At 40.4% G+C, this 17134-nt stretch overlaps 1 protein-coding gene across 6 annotated transcripts in view; it reads left to right on the top strand.

Moving 5' to 3' along the window:
* The window catches only part of LOC120956591 (uncharacterized), a 122426-nt gene extending 110754 nt beyond the window's left edge, over positions 1-11672 (top strand). For 2 of the 6 annotated variants that reach the window (XM_040378193.2, XM_049608339.1), the window contains exons 7-8: positions 8637-8762; positions 9763-11672. In XM_040378193.2, the coding sequence (XP_040234127.1) occupies positions 8637-8762; positions 9763-9884 (248 nt within the window). In that variant the 3' untranslated portion in view covers positions 9885-11672. Of the gene's footprint in view, positions 1-8636; positions 8763-9266; positions 9339-9762 lie in introns of all 6 variants that reach the window. The other 4 variants (XM_040378198.2, XM_040378200.2, XM_040378201.2 and 1 more) reach the window with 4 other exon arrangements.
* The last annotated feature ends 5462 nt before the right edge of the window (positions 11673-17134 follow it).

Below are 17134 nucleotides of genomic sequence, written 5' to 3' on the forward strand. Positions count from 1 at the left end.
CCGGCTGGTACTGTTTGGCATTTGTTGGGACCAAAGGTAGAGAACGGCATGGAAGAATTGTTGTTGATTTCTTTCACCTTTAAGAGCAAAATAGAAATTATTGTGCTCTTAGGAGCATACCGTTTCTCTTTTTGCTCTGGCAAATATTGAACGAGTTGTTATCACGCTGTAGAATGTTTTTGAAAATGCTTATTTTTATAATGTAAAATGTCTTATAGTCGGTATCTTAAAGTCAAGTCTTTGGCAATAAACTGTATTTTTTTTTATTTTAGAAAGTTTGTGTAATAATAGCACATTGATGGCCTTTTTTGCGCCTAACAGTATGCAATATGTTGATAGGTTAAAACGTTTAACTGGTAAAACATTCAGCCTGTGTCTTGGTATAGTTACCAACTCGCCACCCACTACAACTATTCAATACATATTTTACTCTATATTACTATACTCTGCATTACTTTCGGCTATCCATCGATATTAATATCTATCGATATACTATCAATACAAATACTAAAAAATATCCAATACAACACCTAAAAGTACAAGCAATACGGCAAAGCCGTCCCTACTGAATAAAAAAAACACCTAAAAGTATGCAATTTTCGTGACAAAATGTGTGTTTCAACTAGCAAATTATTGTTTTACTTGAAAAGTACATCATACCTATGGCATAGTTCCCAAAACAAATTCTCTAGAGAGAAACTCTGAAAAACACTCAATTGAAGTGCATTAAACGATAACAGGACAGCTTAAATCGTTCTAATAAATTAATTTTCAACTGCAAACACTCAGCGCCCCGGTGCCGTACGCAAAGCATTGCTCCCTGCAGCCCCCAGCAGTACCATGGATCTTTATCCTACCCTATCGGAACCGTTAATGGTTGCCGCACTTCATTTCTCTACAAACACTGTCCACTCAACCATGCTGACCCTTAACCGTAAGCCCCTGCAGTGGAACAGAATTAGTTTGCTGTTCCGTTGTTTTATTTTTTGTCTGTTGTTTGTTATTTAGTTCTCGGCCCACACTACAGCCTTAACGGACTAATTATGCCAATGCGGTTCTGGGTGCGGGCGTGAGACACTACCAATTTTGCCCGTTAGCAGTAGTCCAGCCGTCCGACTATCTTTTTACACCATCGGCCTAACCGATGGGCGCCCGGTGTGAGCAAGTCTGGAGAGGGGTGGCTGGATTTAGTACCAATATTAAGCTTTTTTTGTTGCGTATCCTCGGCCAGTTCACAGCCTATTTCACCCGGTCGCAAATGGTGCGGTCCATTTTTCGACCAAAGTACCACTGGAATGAAAGAAAAGAGAGAGAGAAAAACAACCATAGGCTCAACACTAACCAGCACACTGCAGACACTCGTGTTTGTTTGGTTTTTAGTGTGTGAGCGGTGCTTGATAGGGCCGTTTCTACACCCGATGCGCAATGTAAATATCTATCCCTTTTTGCCATGAAAAGACGCGTGCTAGAATGGCAAAGAAAGTTGGACCTTTCACACAGAAGCTTCGCTATCGAAGAAAACAAAAACCTTAGTTTTCTAAAACGGTGTGTAATAAAACTCAACCATAACCGTAGTGATTACCATTACCAAACGGACTGATGGAAAAGAAGGTGTTTTTGGAGGACGGTTTTCCGGTTTTTTTTGCTCCCCTGGAGCCTTGCCCGCAGACACACACACACACAAACCCAAGAGGACCGCATGCCGCAGAAAGCCGGACGAAATGAATAAATGAGTAGGATGTCAGCCCCCTTTGTAACGTTTCAGATCATGATGATGATAATTTATTTAATGAATTACCCCCGATTCATTCTAGTAAATGAAAGCGAGCGCCGCGACGTCCAATGGGCTCATCATGGTGTCCATCAAGGCTTTCTTTGCGTTTTCGACTATGCGTGTGTATGTGTGTTACACGAAAAAGAAGAAGAAAAAAACACCAAGCCATTCCGTTTGCCAAAATTGTTGCCCACCTCATTAAGGCTATGCATACACCGTTTGACGCGTTGGAGTTGAAGCTCCTGCCGAAAGAAAGAAAAAAGGTCCTGTACAGTTTTCAAAGCATACAATGTGTTTTTTTTTTCGTGCTCACTCCACACTGTCTCGCATCGTTTGTAAAGCAGCTGGTTTCCATGACGGAACAACTGTGGGGGAGGGAAGGGAGAGTTTTATATAATTAATGGAAGCAAATCTGATGCTTCTGGCTCGCTGGTCAACAACAACGGTACGACGGCGGATCTGCCAGCGCCAGTGACACCGTGCGCCATTTTGGACACGACAAAATCAGTCAGTGTCACTGTCAGGAGGTTCAGCAGGCAGGCTAGCTTTTACGCTGCTTTCACGCCAGCCACCACTGCAAGCGCAAACGGTTGTTGTCAATCACAGCTAATTGAGCGATGCGAGTATGCACGTTCTGCACAGCTGCAACGTGACCAGATGGTGGTTTACCGTCCGGTGGACAAGAAAAAATCGCTACAAAAAAAGCGACTCACTACATTTACGCACGTGTAATAATACTAAAATAACCTGAGGAATAATTTTTTACCACCAACGAAAGATAAATCCTTGCCTACATCTATGAGATTTATAACTTAATTTATTTTAATTTTTACTCGATATACATATCTATATATAGAATATACCAAAAGGAATGGTAGGATGTAAAAAGCAATAATAAATAAACCAATTGCTAAATTCCGTACATTTTAATTTAGTTGAATGCTTTTTTGTGCACAATTTTGCCTTAACTGGTCTGAAAAATCGCCTAAGGATATGCAATATGTATGCTTTTGATTCTGTTTAAGCACTCTACGCACATTGAACGCCAAAAGGTATGCAATTATTATACAAATATATATCCATATGTTTGATTATCTAACAAAAAGTGGATAAATTCTATTTTAGCACAATCAACAGCAGAAATACAAATAAATGTAATAAATATACGATGGAAGTGAAAAAAAGGGGTATGAATAGCCCAAACGATTCCTTCCCAAACCTTAACAAATTGCCATTGTGCCACAAATCTTCTCTGCCATCCAAACACGTCAAAGGACTAACTAGGGCTCACGCATGAAAGCGTACCACGATTGACAGTGGCACCGACACGGCACCCCCGTACGTCACTTATCGGATTTCAATTTATCCAACCGACCAAACACGCTAACGAACGTGCAACATGAGCCCCACGGCTCTGATTAGACATCTTTCGCCCGCCACCGGAGATGTCCACTTTCGCGCCGAAGATGTATGTCAACCGTTGTGAAACCCCGATCCCCGTATGTATGATGCATCCCCTCTGTTTGCTGTCCGATGAAAGATGACAGCGAGTTAATCATCATATCGGGTAACCTTTCCCTGGTGCTTTTGTGTGGGCGGGTGTGTGTGTGTGACTGAGAAGCATTAACTCTAAACGCGCGACACAAACTCACTGGAGTGCACCGGACAGAACAGGACATTGGACTACGGGCTCGCGCAAAGAAACGATGTACTTCCAGGTGAAGCGTGGTGTATTTTTCACCACAGAGCACCCTATTTCGGTGTGGGAAGGAAAAGCCATTTATCAGCGCACAACACACAGACACACCTCGACCGTCCGCTCTGAACCGGGAAGATGACTTCATGACGTGAAACCTACGCACTCGCCAATCGGGTGCACACTTTCCCGCGTTGTTTGTGTGCGGCGGTTCGGGCAAGCGAAATGATTAATTGAGATGTCGCAGTCAATTCCGGGACTCGTGTGCGCATCGTGTGTGCAAGAGCGTACCGGTTCGCTCCCGCAAAAGGTTCAACTGTCACCGTGGCCGGACGGCAGGGCTTTGACCGTGGTGTCCGTACACACAATGATGACCACTTCCTGTGCAACCACGATTCCTTTAATGGACATCCGATTCGACCGGTGGCCGGTATCGAGTGCGTGGGCCGTGTTGCGACACTGAGCTCGAACGCATCATCATCATCAGCGACGTCTCATGAGCTCATTGCGAGCCGTCAGCCGCGGCAACATGCAAATGTGGCCCTTCGCAGATACGTGACCGGGTATCGTACGGCCCCGCGCAGTAATTGTTGGAGACGAGCTGGAATTAGCCGAGTGCGTGGCTGCTACCTCCTACCTGAACCTACAAATGCACCGAGACAAAGCTTTAAGGCCCCTTGGAGTAGTACGTCCAACGAGGTCTTATATTGTCTTGGCATTAGCACGGACCTTGCGGGTGAAGATTCAATCGGACCAGTTGTTTTCAATTAGCTTCCTTCACGCCCGTCTCCTTAAGACTTAAGACTCGCTGTCGCTGACAGTGCCGTCGACGCCAGCGCATTCTGTCCAGACTTTACCGAACAAGTCCGTCTCGGATGCTCTTTAGCCATTGTTTGCGTATCAAATGGGCAGTTTGACATGTGCGGCTCTCTCTCTATCTCTAGAGCAACTGGCTCGAATGTGTCCACTAAATCGGGAGTATGTACAACACGCACACCTGTCATACACGAGCAGATGAATGATCCCCGACACGTGCATATTTGAGTGTTTTGCCACAGCAGGATACAGAGGAAAGCAATTAGAAACACCCGGATGCTGAGCTGCTATCTAAGAGTCCAAGCTTTCATCATCGATTCTTGGAATAGTTCATTTCTTTTATGTGGCCCCAGAACGTTCCGCAAGCAATGATGTGAAATAATCCTTCCGCTGCCGAACGGAAACGAGAAAGTTCTTCACTGTATCCCAAAGTAAACAGCGCCTTCAGCGGCGGCAGATTAGCTCAGCCTTTCCGGCAGCTTCCGGCACTAAGAACCGGAACCGTAAAACAATACCTAGCCAACCAGCGCTCGTCGACCAATCCTTAACTCAAACACACGACCACCAAGACGAACCCCTGATGCTTGTCTCGCCTTCTGCTAGATGATCCATCGGTCGGTCTATTTAACTGCCACCGTCGTCGCAAAGAGGGCTCGCTATTCAGCAAAATCTTAAAGACCATCTGGACATTAGAGAATCTTCTGAAAAGAAATACCCTCCCCCACTGCCAACGCTTAATGCTTCGATAAGAGAGAAGCGCACAAAAACAACAACGAAAAAAAACCCATCCAAACCAATAAAATTCGCCTTATCCGATGGAATTGATTTCCCCGTTCCTCCATTGCCACACCGTGCAGACACTTTTGGTAGCAGATTTCGCTCAGCCCAGTTATGTCTCCTTTGGGAGCGGACAGTTCCAGTGGCCTCTCTGCTACCCACACCTTTTTTTTGCTGCACGGTGCGTGTATTCCGTTCCGTTTCCGAGAAATGAAAGCATCCGGGTGGAGAAATCCTCGTATCAAACACATTATCAATGTAGGAATGTTGCCACCTCGTTTACTTCGCTCAGAACGGTTCGAGATGGAAAAATGGAAATCGGCAACCAATCGGCGAGCAGGACTAAAAGAAGAGAAAAAAATACACACGCACACACAAAATGAAGGTGCTTAAGAGGAAAACACAACATTTGCTCCGAGTAGGCTAATGACGAGACCGGCTGATGGTGATGATGCTGATGATGATGATTGAGCGGCTTGATAGTGGACAAACATGGAAAATGGAGTAGCGCTGAAGCAGTAAAAGGTTGTTTTTCTTCCAGGTTGATGCGCTGATACCACACAAAATGTTACCATTGACGTGAGAGTGTGTTGCAAATGGCACAGCAGCAACAGCCGATTTTAACGCTTTGTTTTGATGGGCTTTATGCTAGAAATGGTATAATAGGTATCTTTATGCCTTCGAGATGCTTTCACTGTTAATCTCTTTGAAATGAAAATTTATGCATGAAAAAGATTGAGATGAGTGCAAACTTCCTAACACTGTTTACACAAGACAGTTTTTTTGAATAAAGTTTGAGAATTATTTGTATTTTAGGATACATGAAAAACAAGCGCTTTTATGTGTACTAGAAGCAGCGGATATCCTCTTGAATGACTTTTATCCTGAGATTTGGTTCATTGTGTTAAAAAAAAACCTTTCAATCGACTATGACCAATTCTTTTATTCTTAAAAAATATTGGATTTGCGACTAAATACTCGCCTAACTGTATGCAATTTACTCAACATATCGTGCATTTACATGTGTATCAGGTAGCACTCAGCAAACTAGTTTCTTATTGCATACATAACATTTTGCTGTTTAAAAGTTTATTTTCTATAAACCTAATATATATTTTGCATTGATAAGGTCTAAAATTTTTAATTAACTACTTACGAATACAATCTAAACTACGCCTAAAACAAAGTTTTTGATAAAATGCATACATTCAGGCATTATGCAATATCGAACAAAAGGGAGCATATGCTCTTTCCAAAAAATATTATTCTAAAACGTTATCTAAGTAGACAATAAATCATTCAACAAACAAACAAATGATTATTAAAACGACAAATATAGTAAAAATAATACAAATTATAACACTATTCAACTTTTCCTCAAATTTCAAAATTCACTGAATCGTTTATGCAATAAGATTTCTTAGATAGTCTGCTAAAAAGTTGATATTTACCAACACCAAACAATCAATGCTCGATTTTTTTACGATGAATGCTAGCAAATCTCGAATTTTAATTATTCATCAGTCTTTTGCAACTACGTCGACATAATCCACACACCTAACTGCTCGCCCACAGAACGTCTGATTCAGCTTCGAGCGATGATGCACAGAACAGCTTAAGCTGCAGCTCATCAAAACACGTCTGGCTGACAGGACCACAGCAGCAAAAGCGTAATGATAGAAAACAATCTAGAAATCAATTTCAACCAGCAATAAAGCAGTGATCCCATTTTATTTCCCGTTTTTTATCCCTCACCCACCACGACGAGCTGAATAATACGTTCAAAGAATGTGATCAACAACACGGCGGGGAAAAAGAAGCACTGTACCATAATCTCGAAACGCTCCCTCTCCCACTTGAAACAATGCGCCAAGTGCAATATAAGCTGCTGTACCGAACGCCACAGAAGATAATGAGGAAATGGGACTAATTAAGATAATGGGATCTTGGTACCGCTAGAATTGTTTCTTCCTGGGATGGGAAACAACCCAAAGGTCTCAGACCTGGGTCGAGCGGGATATATACAATCAAATGCAATTCCAGCATCAGCCTCATTATGCTCATTTGCCCTTTCTCTCTCTCTCTCACTCATACACACACACACACACACTACCTTTCTGTCCCACTTCTGTCCTCCTCATGCAAAAGTGCATTCTATTCCAGTGCTTTGTTAGCGTTCGTAGTAAATCAGTAAATAATGTTGCTAAAGGCCCGATCCCCATTCCTGCCCGTGATTGCGCTATCCGGCAGCGATGTTCTGCTTAAGATTTGCAGATTAAGGAGCAGATGAGATAATGCTCATTGTCCATAAACGCTCTCGGAACCATTACCCGAGGTTCTTTCATTCCCTGGCCGGTGCCCGTTTATTGTGATTATGCTTTCTTTGAAGCAATAAATATTCCTTCCTTTTGATCGGCGAGCATAAACCAACCGAGAATGGCGGTGCGTTTTATTAACACACAGAACAACGCTAACAAACTAACGAACGGTCGGTTTCAGCGATGCAAACTGTCCTCCCACAATGGCTTTCATTTTATTGGATTGTGTTCTTCACAATAGTGAATGTTTTTAAGGGGCGTTGAAATGGTTTTATTGCGCTATTTTATCTTTTTCAATGAATGCTAAGAAGTTAAGAAATCACTGAAAAAATTTAGAGGCTATATTAGAGTACAGTGGGAGATAATTCTACAATTTATTTATATTTGTCAACCGGTGATGCATCAATAAATATATACATTCTACCGACGATTGCATTCTTAGGCAGTTAATCGCGATTTACAAAAGAAATCTTTGTTTTCTAGAAGAACAACAAACTAGTTTGCTGTGAACAATTTGATACACATAATTATGCACGATATGTAATGTAAATTGCATACATTTCGGCGCCAATTTCCAACATAACGTATTTTTGCACAATTTCTCGTAATGATTTTATTAGGATTTAATGCGAGCTTTCAGAAACGCTGAAGCACATTTAATCTCTAGCATATCATTTGAGAAAGAGATTAATATCAAGAGGTCAACAGTTCTTGCAACACAATTTTCGAGACATTCTACACTGCATTCTACATTCTACACGCAACATTCTAGACTGACAGACACACATTGTTACACTATTGCATGATTCAGATAATTTAATATATGTAACTTGAACACTCACAACACCTTTGGCCCACCTGCAAGCATGAAATAAGCTTAAACTGGTAGCGTTTTCTACTGTGTAGATAATTTCTATTTGCTCTCCTTCCCTTCTCTATCCTTACTATCTGTGCTTTTCGCTAACATAAAACATCACAACCATCTAGAACCTAATCTAACTAACATTTTCTACTCATCTTTCCATCCACTAACGCATTCTTTCTCGTTCTCGCTCACACGCACATCCCTGCACATCCACCCCCGTGGCCCTCGTATCGACACCACGACCACCTTCCAACCGCCCCCCCCCCCCTCCCCATCCCTTTCTCATCTTTCCTTTCTTATCACAACCGGTACTTCTTCTTCTTCTTCTTCTTCTTCTTCTTCTTCCTCCTCTTTTCTTCTTTCTAACAATTCCACCTCTTTCCTTTAAAGCGCGCAAAACTAAATCTAACAATAAACCGCTTCCAGAATCGCATCTCAAAACCACTACCACTACGGTGGCGACCACGACGACGGTCGAAATGCTGCAAGCGGCACCGGAAAACCTACAGAAGAAGGGTAAGGCACTCGCTCAGGCAGGTCTGCCGCTGCCGGGATGCTGCTTTTTCCGACCTCTTCGTTTCGTTGTTTGTTGTGAAAGCTTCCTTTTGGTTTCACTGTTTAGTTGTGCTTTTTGTTCGTTCACATTTGCATTTCAAAACCTGCTGAAAATGGCAGTGGGTGAAATTGGTTAAATCTATTTTTTTGTTATGTTAACATCGCTTGATTTTCATTACCCTCGGCTTTATGGTTTCATCTATTCATTGTGCAGTTTCGTTGTTGTGATTGTTAGTGAGAAAAGAAAACGTATTAAAACGTATTCACCATCACCCTAACCGGCTTTAGTTCGACTTCAACGACCACATTAAAGCTCATCATAACCATTGGTAAAACGTAAAAAGGCCATCGCTTGATGCTCTAAATTCATTTTAGTTTTAAAAACCCCATCAACGATACTGAATATCCAATGAATATGTTTCTTTTATCTAAATTCCCTTAAACATTCGTCGTTGCGTCACTCAGATCCCGACAGCCCCCCGATCGTATCCAGCGGAAGTGCGGGCAACGAAACGACCGGTATTGGCTACAGTATTGGTAGATTCGAAAATATCATAGTTAAGATAGTTTTAGTGTCACTTATTTTCGCAATGGTCGTCGCCGAACTGCGCGCGCGGGACCAACCAACTCACGGATGAGCTTTGGGCAGGTTAAATTGGTGTACTGAGTAATACCACTACTTCCAACACTAAACCAGACTAATTATTACGCCTAAATAGTCTCAAAACTCTTTGAAGATAGGCAACGAATTGTCTGAAACGTCAGGAATGTGTTTTTCTTTTATTTCCCTTCATCTTTTTAACATTTGCTAATCGTTTTTTATATTATTTTATTACATTTAGTTTGATTGGACCTATGTTTTGTAATTGATCTGTATGATTTTCTGCTTTACTATTCACTGTTTTCGTGATTCTAATCCGTCCTTTTCCTTCTACTTTCGTCTTCTTCCCGTGCTGTGCAGGCTTTAACGCGACCGAAACGAACGGCGCTAGCAGCAGTCTTCCGGTGCCGCTACGAACGACCACAAGCGTGCTGGCGACCGTTGTGACGATTTTACTCATCTTCACCTCAACGCTCTTGTAGATGAGCTTGAAGCAGTACACCGACGTCGAGATCCGGAACCGCCGGCTGCACCTTAACTTCATACACAGCTAAGCAGGGCGGTTGGCTACCATCCACCAGATCGTGATGCTATCATACTGGCACCCAGCCGGTCGGTTTTTGTTGTTCTGTTGTGTTCTATTTTATTACAGTCAATCGAAAGAAAAAAACCAAAACACAGAAGTAAGTTTACATCCGAGTTCGTATGTGTGTCTGTGTGTATTTGTAAGTGTATGTGCGCGCAATTCGTCAACGTGATAGTCCAAACTCCAAAGCTGCTAAATGTGCGTGTAGGCTGGTAAGTTAGAACGATGGAACTATTAAAGTACCGAAGTGTGTCATACAACCCCTCAGTCGTAGTTATTCGTTTAGTTTAATGTGAGTGCAAGCTTTTAAACTTACTGCGACTCGTTGCAACCAATCAATGTTGTAGGGAAAGCGATAGGTTACGCTTGTGTTGCAATGTCTCTATTTTTAAGTACATCTTCGGTGGAAGAGTTTAAACCAGTTTAAACTCGCTGCACAATATAAAGCTGTCAACTACGCAGATCAGTTCAGAGCTCGCAAAACAAGACCTTAGCAAACTTAGTTACCAACAAGCAGAGTCATTAACGTTTAACAAACACACAAAACTGAGAATGATTTAGCGAACCAAAATGATAATTAACCGAAAATTTGGGATTCATGTTTTTTTCGTCAGCCATGCTTAGCAAACTTACTTAAAGGTTTAATCGTTTTTCCTGTTTCAAAATGGGAAAGTATAGAATTTTTTAAATATTTTTTTGTTCTATTTCAATTCTCAACACAAACAAAATGCTACTGATCAGGAATTAAACTAACGTTTATACATACACACAAACCTAACACCTACTTCAAAGATGTCCCGTATTCCATTTTTCACTGCAGCCCTTTCGATATGGTGAAACACGATTGATAAGTTGTTAACAATTACGTAAAAAGGCAATTTTTTATGTTGATTGTATAAATTTAGGCGCCATACCATGAAGTTTGCTTGGGTTTCCATTGCCTGGTTGGTTCCAACAGGACTACCGCTGTTGCCTTGGTACGTATTTGAAAACATCTTATTTATTCGATACTTAGTGCAGTGTTTAACAGCTTTTGTTCTATTTTGTTCATCAAAAAATCTTCTTCAAACTTTGAAACATCCGGATTGAACGCGTCGGTGTATGAAAATATACAGAGAGCGATAGGGAAAGAGCGAGGGAGAGAGAGTAGGAAGAAAAAAAAGCTGTAAAAAGTTCTTATGCATATGATCGAGTCGATATTTCAAGTAATAACAGAAAACCAAAACATAGATATTTAACTTGCAGTCGTGCACACAAAGTGGATGACGTTTTCGGCACCGGTTCGATTGCAAATCGAACGACGAACAAACCAATAGGAAATTTAACTCTTAAGCAGCCCCAGCAAGAGGCAATCGAACGCGGAACTCAAACCATTGCACTGTAAAGATTAAACCATTATCCTCAAAACACAACCCCCAAATCCCTACGAAAGAGATAAACGATAAGGAGAACATTACTGACAGACAGAAACACACACACAGCTATTTTATACAACCAATTGTGAATAGGGAACTAAAAGGGAACCGTGTGATTGTGTTTTTTGCAATACAATCACACGTGCGACGTGCGTGTGCAATCTGTGTGCGAGTGAATGGAGAAACTTTGTGTGAATGGTGCATGCATGGAAAAATTTGATGCCTTATGAACACTTGAAGAAGAAGACGAAGAAGAAGAAGAAGAAGAAGAAGAAGAAGAAGAAGAAAAAACAATGTATGCATAAAAAATAAAAAAGAGAAGCAGAGAACTAAGCAAGTAAACACAAACAACCAGTTCCGCACATACTGGCAGGGGGGGTTAAGTTGGGGAGATTTGAGCAAATGAAAACTACAGCACAACTCGTATAGTATAGATATACAATATATGTATATTGCAAATAGTGTTTTTTTTTAAGAAATAAAACAAACCAAGCGTACTTTTGATCACGTTTCGTCAAACGAAACTGTGGCGGGTAAAGATATGAGAAAGGCGAGAATAAAGAAGCAGAGTTGGGAAACAATTTCACACTTCTATTGAAATGCACTGGTTTATTGAAGAGGATTTGAGGAGAAATGACAATTTAAGGGAGAAGAAAAAACAAACAAAGAAGGAAAACGGATACATTTCATCAGCAACCATCCCGAGCAGATTACCAAATCTTTCAACACACAGCATAGTTCAACCGTGAACTGTGAATAGCTCTACTGCTAATAGAAAGGTAAAAAAAAGAATTTTCCAAAAACATCACACTCATCCTTAATCTCGAAACGGCGAGGAGGAGACAAAACACAACGTCAATGAAATAGAAAAGAAAAAAACTACACAGCCAATCTAACCAAACTGAACGCACAGAAGGAGCGTTTGCGAAATGAACGAAGCTTGTACGTCCAATGTATAGAAAAGAAAACTACAAGAAGAAGAAGAAGAAGACGAAGAAGAAGAAGAAGAAGAAGAAGAAGAAGAAGAAGAACTAGTAAGAAACAAGCGTATAACATGTCGGGTGTTGCTTTTATGGTTACGTCTAAATGAAAGCTATAGATTTGTTTTAGAAACAAAACGTATAGATTCATCATTTCAGCAGCATAAACCACAAAACACGTTAAAAGCGGTAAGATGAAGAAAACAGTCAGTGTTAGTGTATGCTGGTGGAAGCTTGCAGGGTTTAGTTTCTATATTTTGCTTCGTTTAGATACAAAAGCGCGCTGAAAGAAGCACAGCTACCAAGGAAACAACTAAAATTTATTAAACTGTTGCGAACGAAAGAATGCAATGGCACATGGGAAGAAAAAAAAACAGAAGAAATATGTAGCTCAATTCGAAAGCTCGTCAAAACAAACAACAATTTCTAAGAACAATTCAAAGAATAAAAGCTACGATAACAGTCAACAAAGCGCAAGGAAACACCGGAAACGCACAAAGAGCGAACCGAACCAAGCACAGGAATAAAAGAAAACACACATTCGAACCAATCAATACCACCAATAAGCACACGGAACCGGACCGGAAAGTGTAACCGTGCGTAGAAGACAAGAGACATAGTTGACTGGGCAAGCAAGCGGCAATGTCTTTCCCACATTACTTTTCTTCAGCTCGCCGAGCAGGCCCATTAACATTGTTTCCTGTTTTTAATGGAATGTTTTGTTTTATTTACATTTATACTTGTAACGTTTATATAAAACTGCTGTAAAGTGAGCAAACCCCAAAGCGAATCGACAAAGCGAATTGACAAACAATCGTGAGAAAATAAAAGAAACAAAGGTCGTAATTATTGACTAAACGGCATTGTGTTTTGGAGTTTTTCTTTGGTAAGTGGATAGAAGAAATGAGAAAATTAAAAATAAATTTTAATAGCTACTCTTTTGTGCCTTTGCTGCGCCCCTCAAGGTATGCAACAGGAGCGGTGCTACAAAATGACACTGTAAATCGCATCAGAAAATCTGATTGAGACATAATCCATGTCAGCGTCATATTGTGATCATCAGAAGAGATGTTCAAATAGTCGGTACGACCATCACATGCTTGGTCACATTTTGTGCAACCAACTCTTGGTCAGTCACTTGGTTGCGACATTTTCTGTCTGACATCACTAGGATAGTCGCAAGAATGTCGTAATTATCATAGGGAGAAAATGTCTTGACCAAGTGAGGGACCAGGAGTTGGGTGCTACAAAAAATGTCACCAAGCATGTGATTGGCCAACCAAATGTTTGATTTTTACCCCTGATCATCACAGTTATGTACGTGAGTTGACTTGATCTTCGTTTCAGTTAGTTAGTTTCAGTGTTAGTGATTGAAATAATGACATTTGGCAATTAAGTTAAGTGGTGGTCAAATAGTAGACTGCGATGTTTATTCACAAAAACAAACATGTAGATAATTGCTTATTGGACTAAACCCCTGTTATTTGACAGGCAATGACTAATGTTAAACACTTTTTTTTTGAAAATAGGACATTTTGTTCATGCTTCAAATGATTTTCACTCCTTTTCCCCTACTTTTTTAAATGAATCATGTGAAATTCTGACGTTAACTTTATTCTTTTTTTCCCTTTGTCCTTGTTGGTTGTTGTTTCACTGTACCAATGTTGTATTCACTGAAGCGAAACGACAAATAGTGTGAAAGAAAGCCGAAATATGACGAAGTAAAATATGAGTGGTACTTCTTTACAGGGTTTCCAGAGGAATTTGTTAAATTCATCGTATGTTTTTTTAATCATTATTACATATTTTTGACTAGGTACCATGATTGATTAGATGGATCAGTATCTCAAAAATCATTTGTTTTAAATATAAAGAGAAACGTAAAACTGACTAAACACATTTGAAAATAATTATTAAATCGTTATGCATTGAACGAAAGAAAAATATGCAGCATTAAACGTTCATTGAAAACCAATCAAAATATCATGTAAAACACTGTAAACAATTATATTTAATTGTAGGTAGTGCCTTCTGGCGTCAACATTTTAACATAAGGGTACTCTTACTGTCATTAAATGTATTACAAAGGTAAATAATTTAAAAAAAAAACTGACCACCACAAACACGGCTATAACTCTTCTGTCATAATAGGGAACATCTTTGTGTAAAAAAAAGAAAAAAAAAGGATTCATTAATATCAACATTAATTTTATCAAAACAAACCGTTAGTTTTTAATAAGATAATTTTAATCCACATTTAAAATGATAGATGACATTCCCCAACAACATGATTATTAAAAAGTTAAACAACCCTTCATCGCCTATTCGATGGCTCACAAACACTAATAGGAGACAAAAACCACTTGCCCGTAACCGTAAACACTACGAAACCCGAGGGAGGGGGAACCCATAATAGCTTGCCCGCTGTAATCGAAACCCACCGCACAGCGACTTAATATCCGAAAATATACGGCTTAATTACTTGCCTTTCCTTAAGCTTGCAGCGAGAACAGATTCAAACCGCAACACTTATCCACCCGGTTAGCCGGAGAACGTATTTTCCTCTTCGCAAAAAAAAACACACACAAATGCACACACACACAAGCGTGTCAGCACCGAATTAAAGCTATTTCAGCAATCCTCCCGCGTCCCCGCCGCACATCCACCGTGCGAAAGCTCATTATGGTGCGAGAAGCAATTGGATCATTTTGCTTAATGATGGCAGAATACACCCCATGGCCCCCAGTTTGCCGGCATAGTGCCGTGTGGGTAGGTTATTTCCTGTTTTTTTTTTCTTACCCACTCTGTCCGTTTGCCTTGCTCGCTTTCGCCCATCCCCATGCCGCAGCCAAAATGTGGCCCTGTTCCTTTGTGTGTCTGCGTGTGTATTCCGCACGGTATGGTAACTATTCGCAAGCTACCGCGGCCCCGAATGTGGCTCTGATAAAAATTATCATCACTTGATTAAGTAATTACGTAGTAAAACTCCAATACAGGGCACTCGTAATGAATGCTGTGAGCGAGCGAGCAGGAGGCTGACATTTGGCACGGTGCGGGCATTCCGGGTTTTCGGTGCCGCGTCCTGCTGAATGTGGTTTATGCATTTCGGTTATTCGCGGCCACCGAAAATGCTGTTTTATAATTACCGTGCGGATACACCATATACACCATTCCATCACCACACAGGCAGGGTGGTGTGTGTGTGTGCGCGCAGGGCTTTTGACATTTCACTCCGGGTGCTGTCTGGGTACTGGTTCAGGTTTTTTTTAGGATAAAATGGAGCTCCGGTGCACAGACACACAAGGAAATGGGAGTCATTGTGCCAGCACTTATGAGCGTAATGGTTGGCGTTCCTTTGGTTCGCGACGCTCAATGGGTTTTGTCTGCAATTTGAACATCATTTTCCATTATGAGGTAAGTACGGGCCTGGTTTTGGGTCGTTTCATACGGTGTCATTTGGGGTCAGCGGTTTAAAGTGTCAGCCGGTTCAAAACAAAACTCAAACATAAGTGAGCCCTTTTATAGCTGCGCTAGGTTACATTCAAAAACGGTTGCGGTTTCTGCAAATCACTCATGTTGCCGCATATTCATGCCGATATTAATTATATCATTTAATTATTTAGTAAAATTTAAGCCCCACGAAAATATCTAAGTGATTATTATTGCTTTTACAAGAATTTAAATGAGTTGTACACTTTTGCGGTTGCCCATTGAATATTAAGTATGAATGTAATGAAGAATTATGATCAGTCACACAGAGCTTATCTCCATAAATTACATTTATATTGTAAAACATGTTAAACCTCCATTTGTTTAATCTTGAAAGCATGATTTGAATTTTTGAAAACAATGTTTACAACTTTGAAATCTTCTTTTCATAGATCGATTCGTAAGGCGGCGCTCTGGGACCAATCGAACGAGACAAACAAACACGACTCTGTTCGATAGGTGCTCTATCAGCTGTTCGATGTCTTATAGACCTGTCATGATGCACTGCAATACGCCTTTCTTTTCGTCTCGAAAATGAAGCATTTTCATAGTTTAAATGAATATCCACCTACAGGGGGAAGATTCAACTCATAATTTACTAGTTATTCACATCCATAATAACATAGAAATCATTCAAATTTAATATTGAAAAATGTAAACAAACGTCCATGCCAAAACACCTACAGTGCATACACATGGATTATGTACACACAATAGTTTAATACGTTTCAATCCTTTATATTTGATGTTATAATTGATTGCAAAGTTTAACAATAATTATTGATAGCTATTTTAAATATTTTGCACGCAATTTTAAGAAGAAAAAGAGACAAACTACGTAAACAAACTTAAAAATGTCCCGAATTGAATTCTATCTACTGTAGCTGTGAAGCGTTTGACAGCCAAGGTACTCACAGCACAGGTGGGTATCGAACATCACAGACAGAATCAACTGACATGTTCGACTCGACGTTTGTCTTGTTTGTTTGTTTGTGTCTGACAGTGCACCTCCATATGATTATATGGGTTTGATCTTGTCGGATGTCGTGTTCGATTGCTGCTAGAGCGCCGCCTAAGGCGGCGCTCTAGCAGCAATCGAACACGACATAAGACACGAACATTTTCAAGTTTTTTTACGTAGTTTGTCTCTTTTTCTTCTTAAAATTGCGTACAAAATATTTAGAATAGCTATCAATAATATTTGCAATGCTTCACAATCAATTATAACATCAAATATACAGGTTTGAAACGTATAAAACTAT

The sequence above is a fragment of the Anopheles coluzzii genome, chromosome 3 (assembly GCF_943734685.1).
Source record: "Anopheles coluzzii chromosome 3, AcolN3, whole genome shotgun sequence".
NCBI classification, from domain to species: domain Eukaryota; kingdom Metazoa; phylum Arthropoda; class Insecta; order Diptera; family Culicidae; genus Anopheles; species Anopheles coluzzii.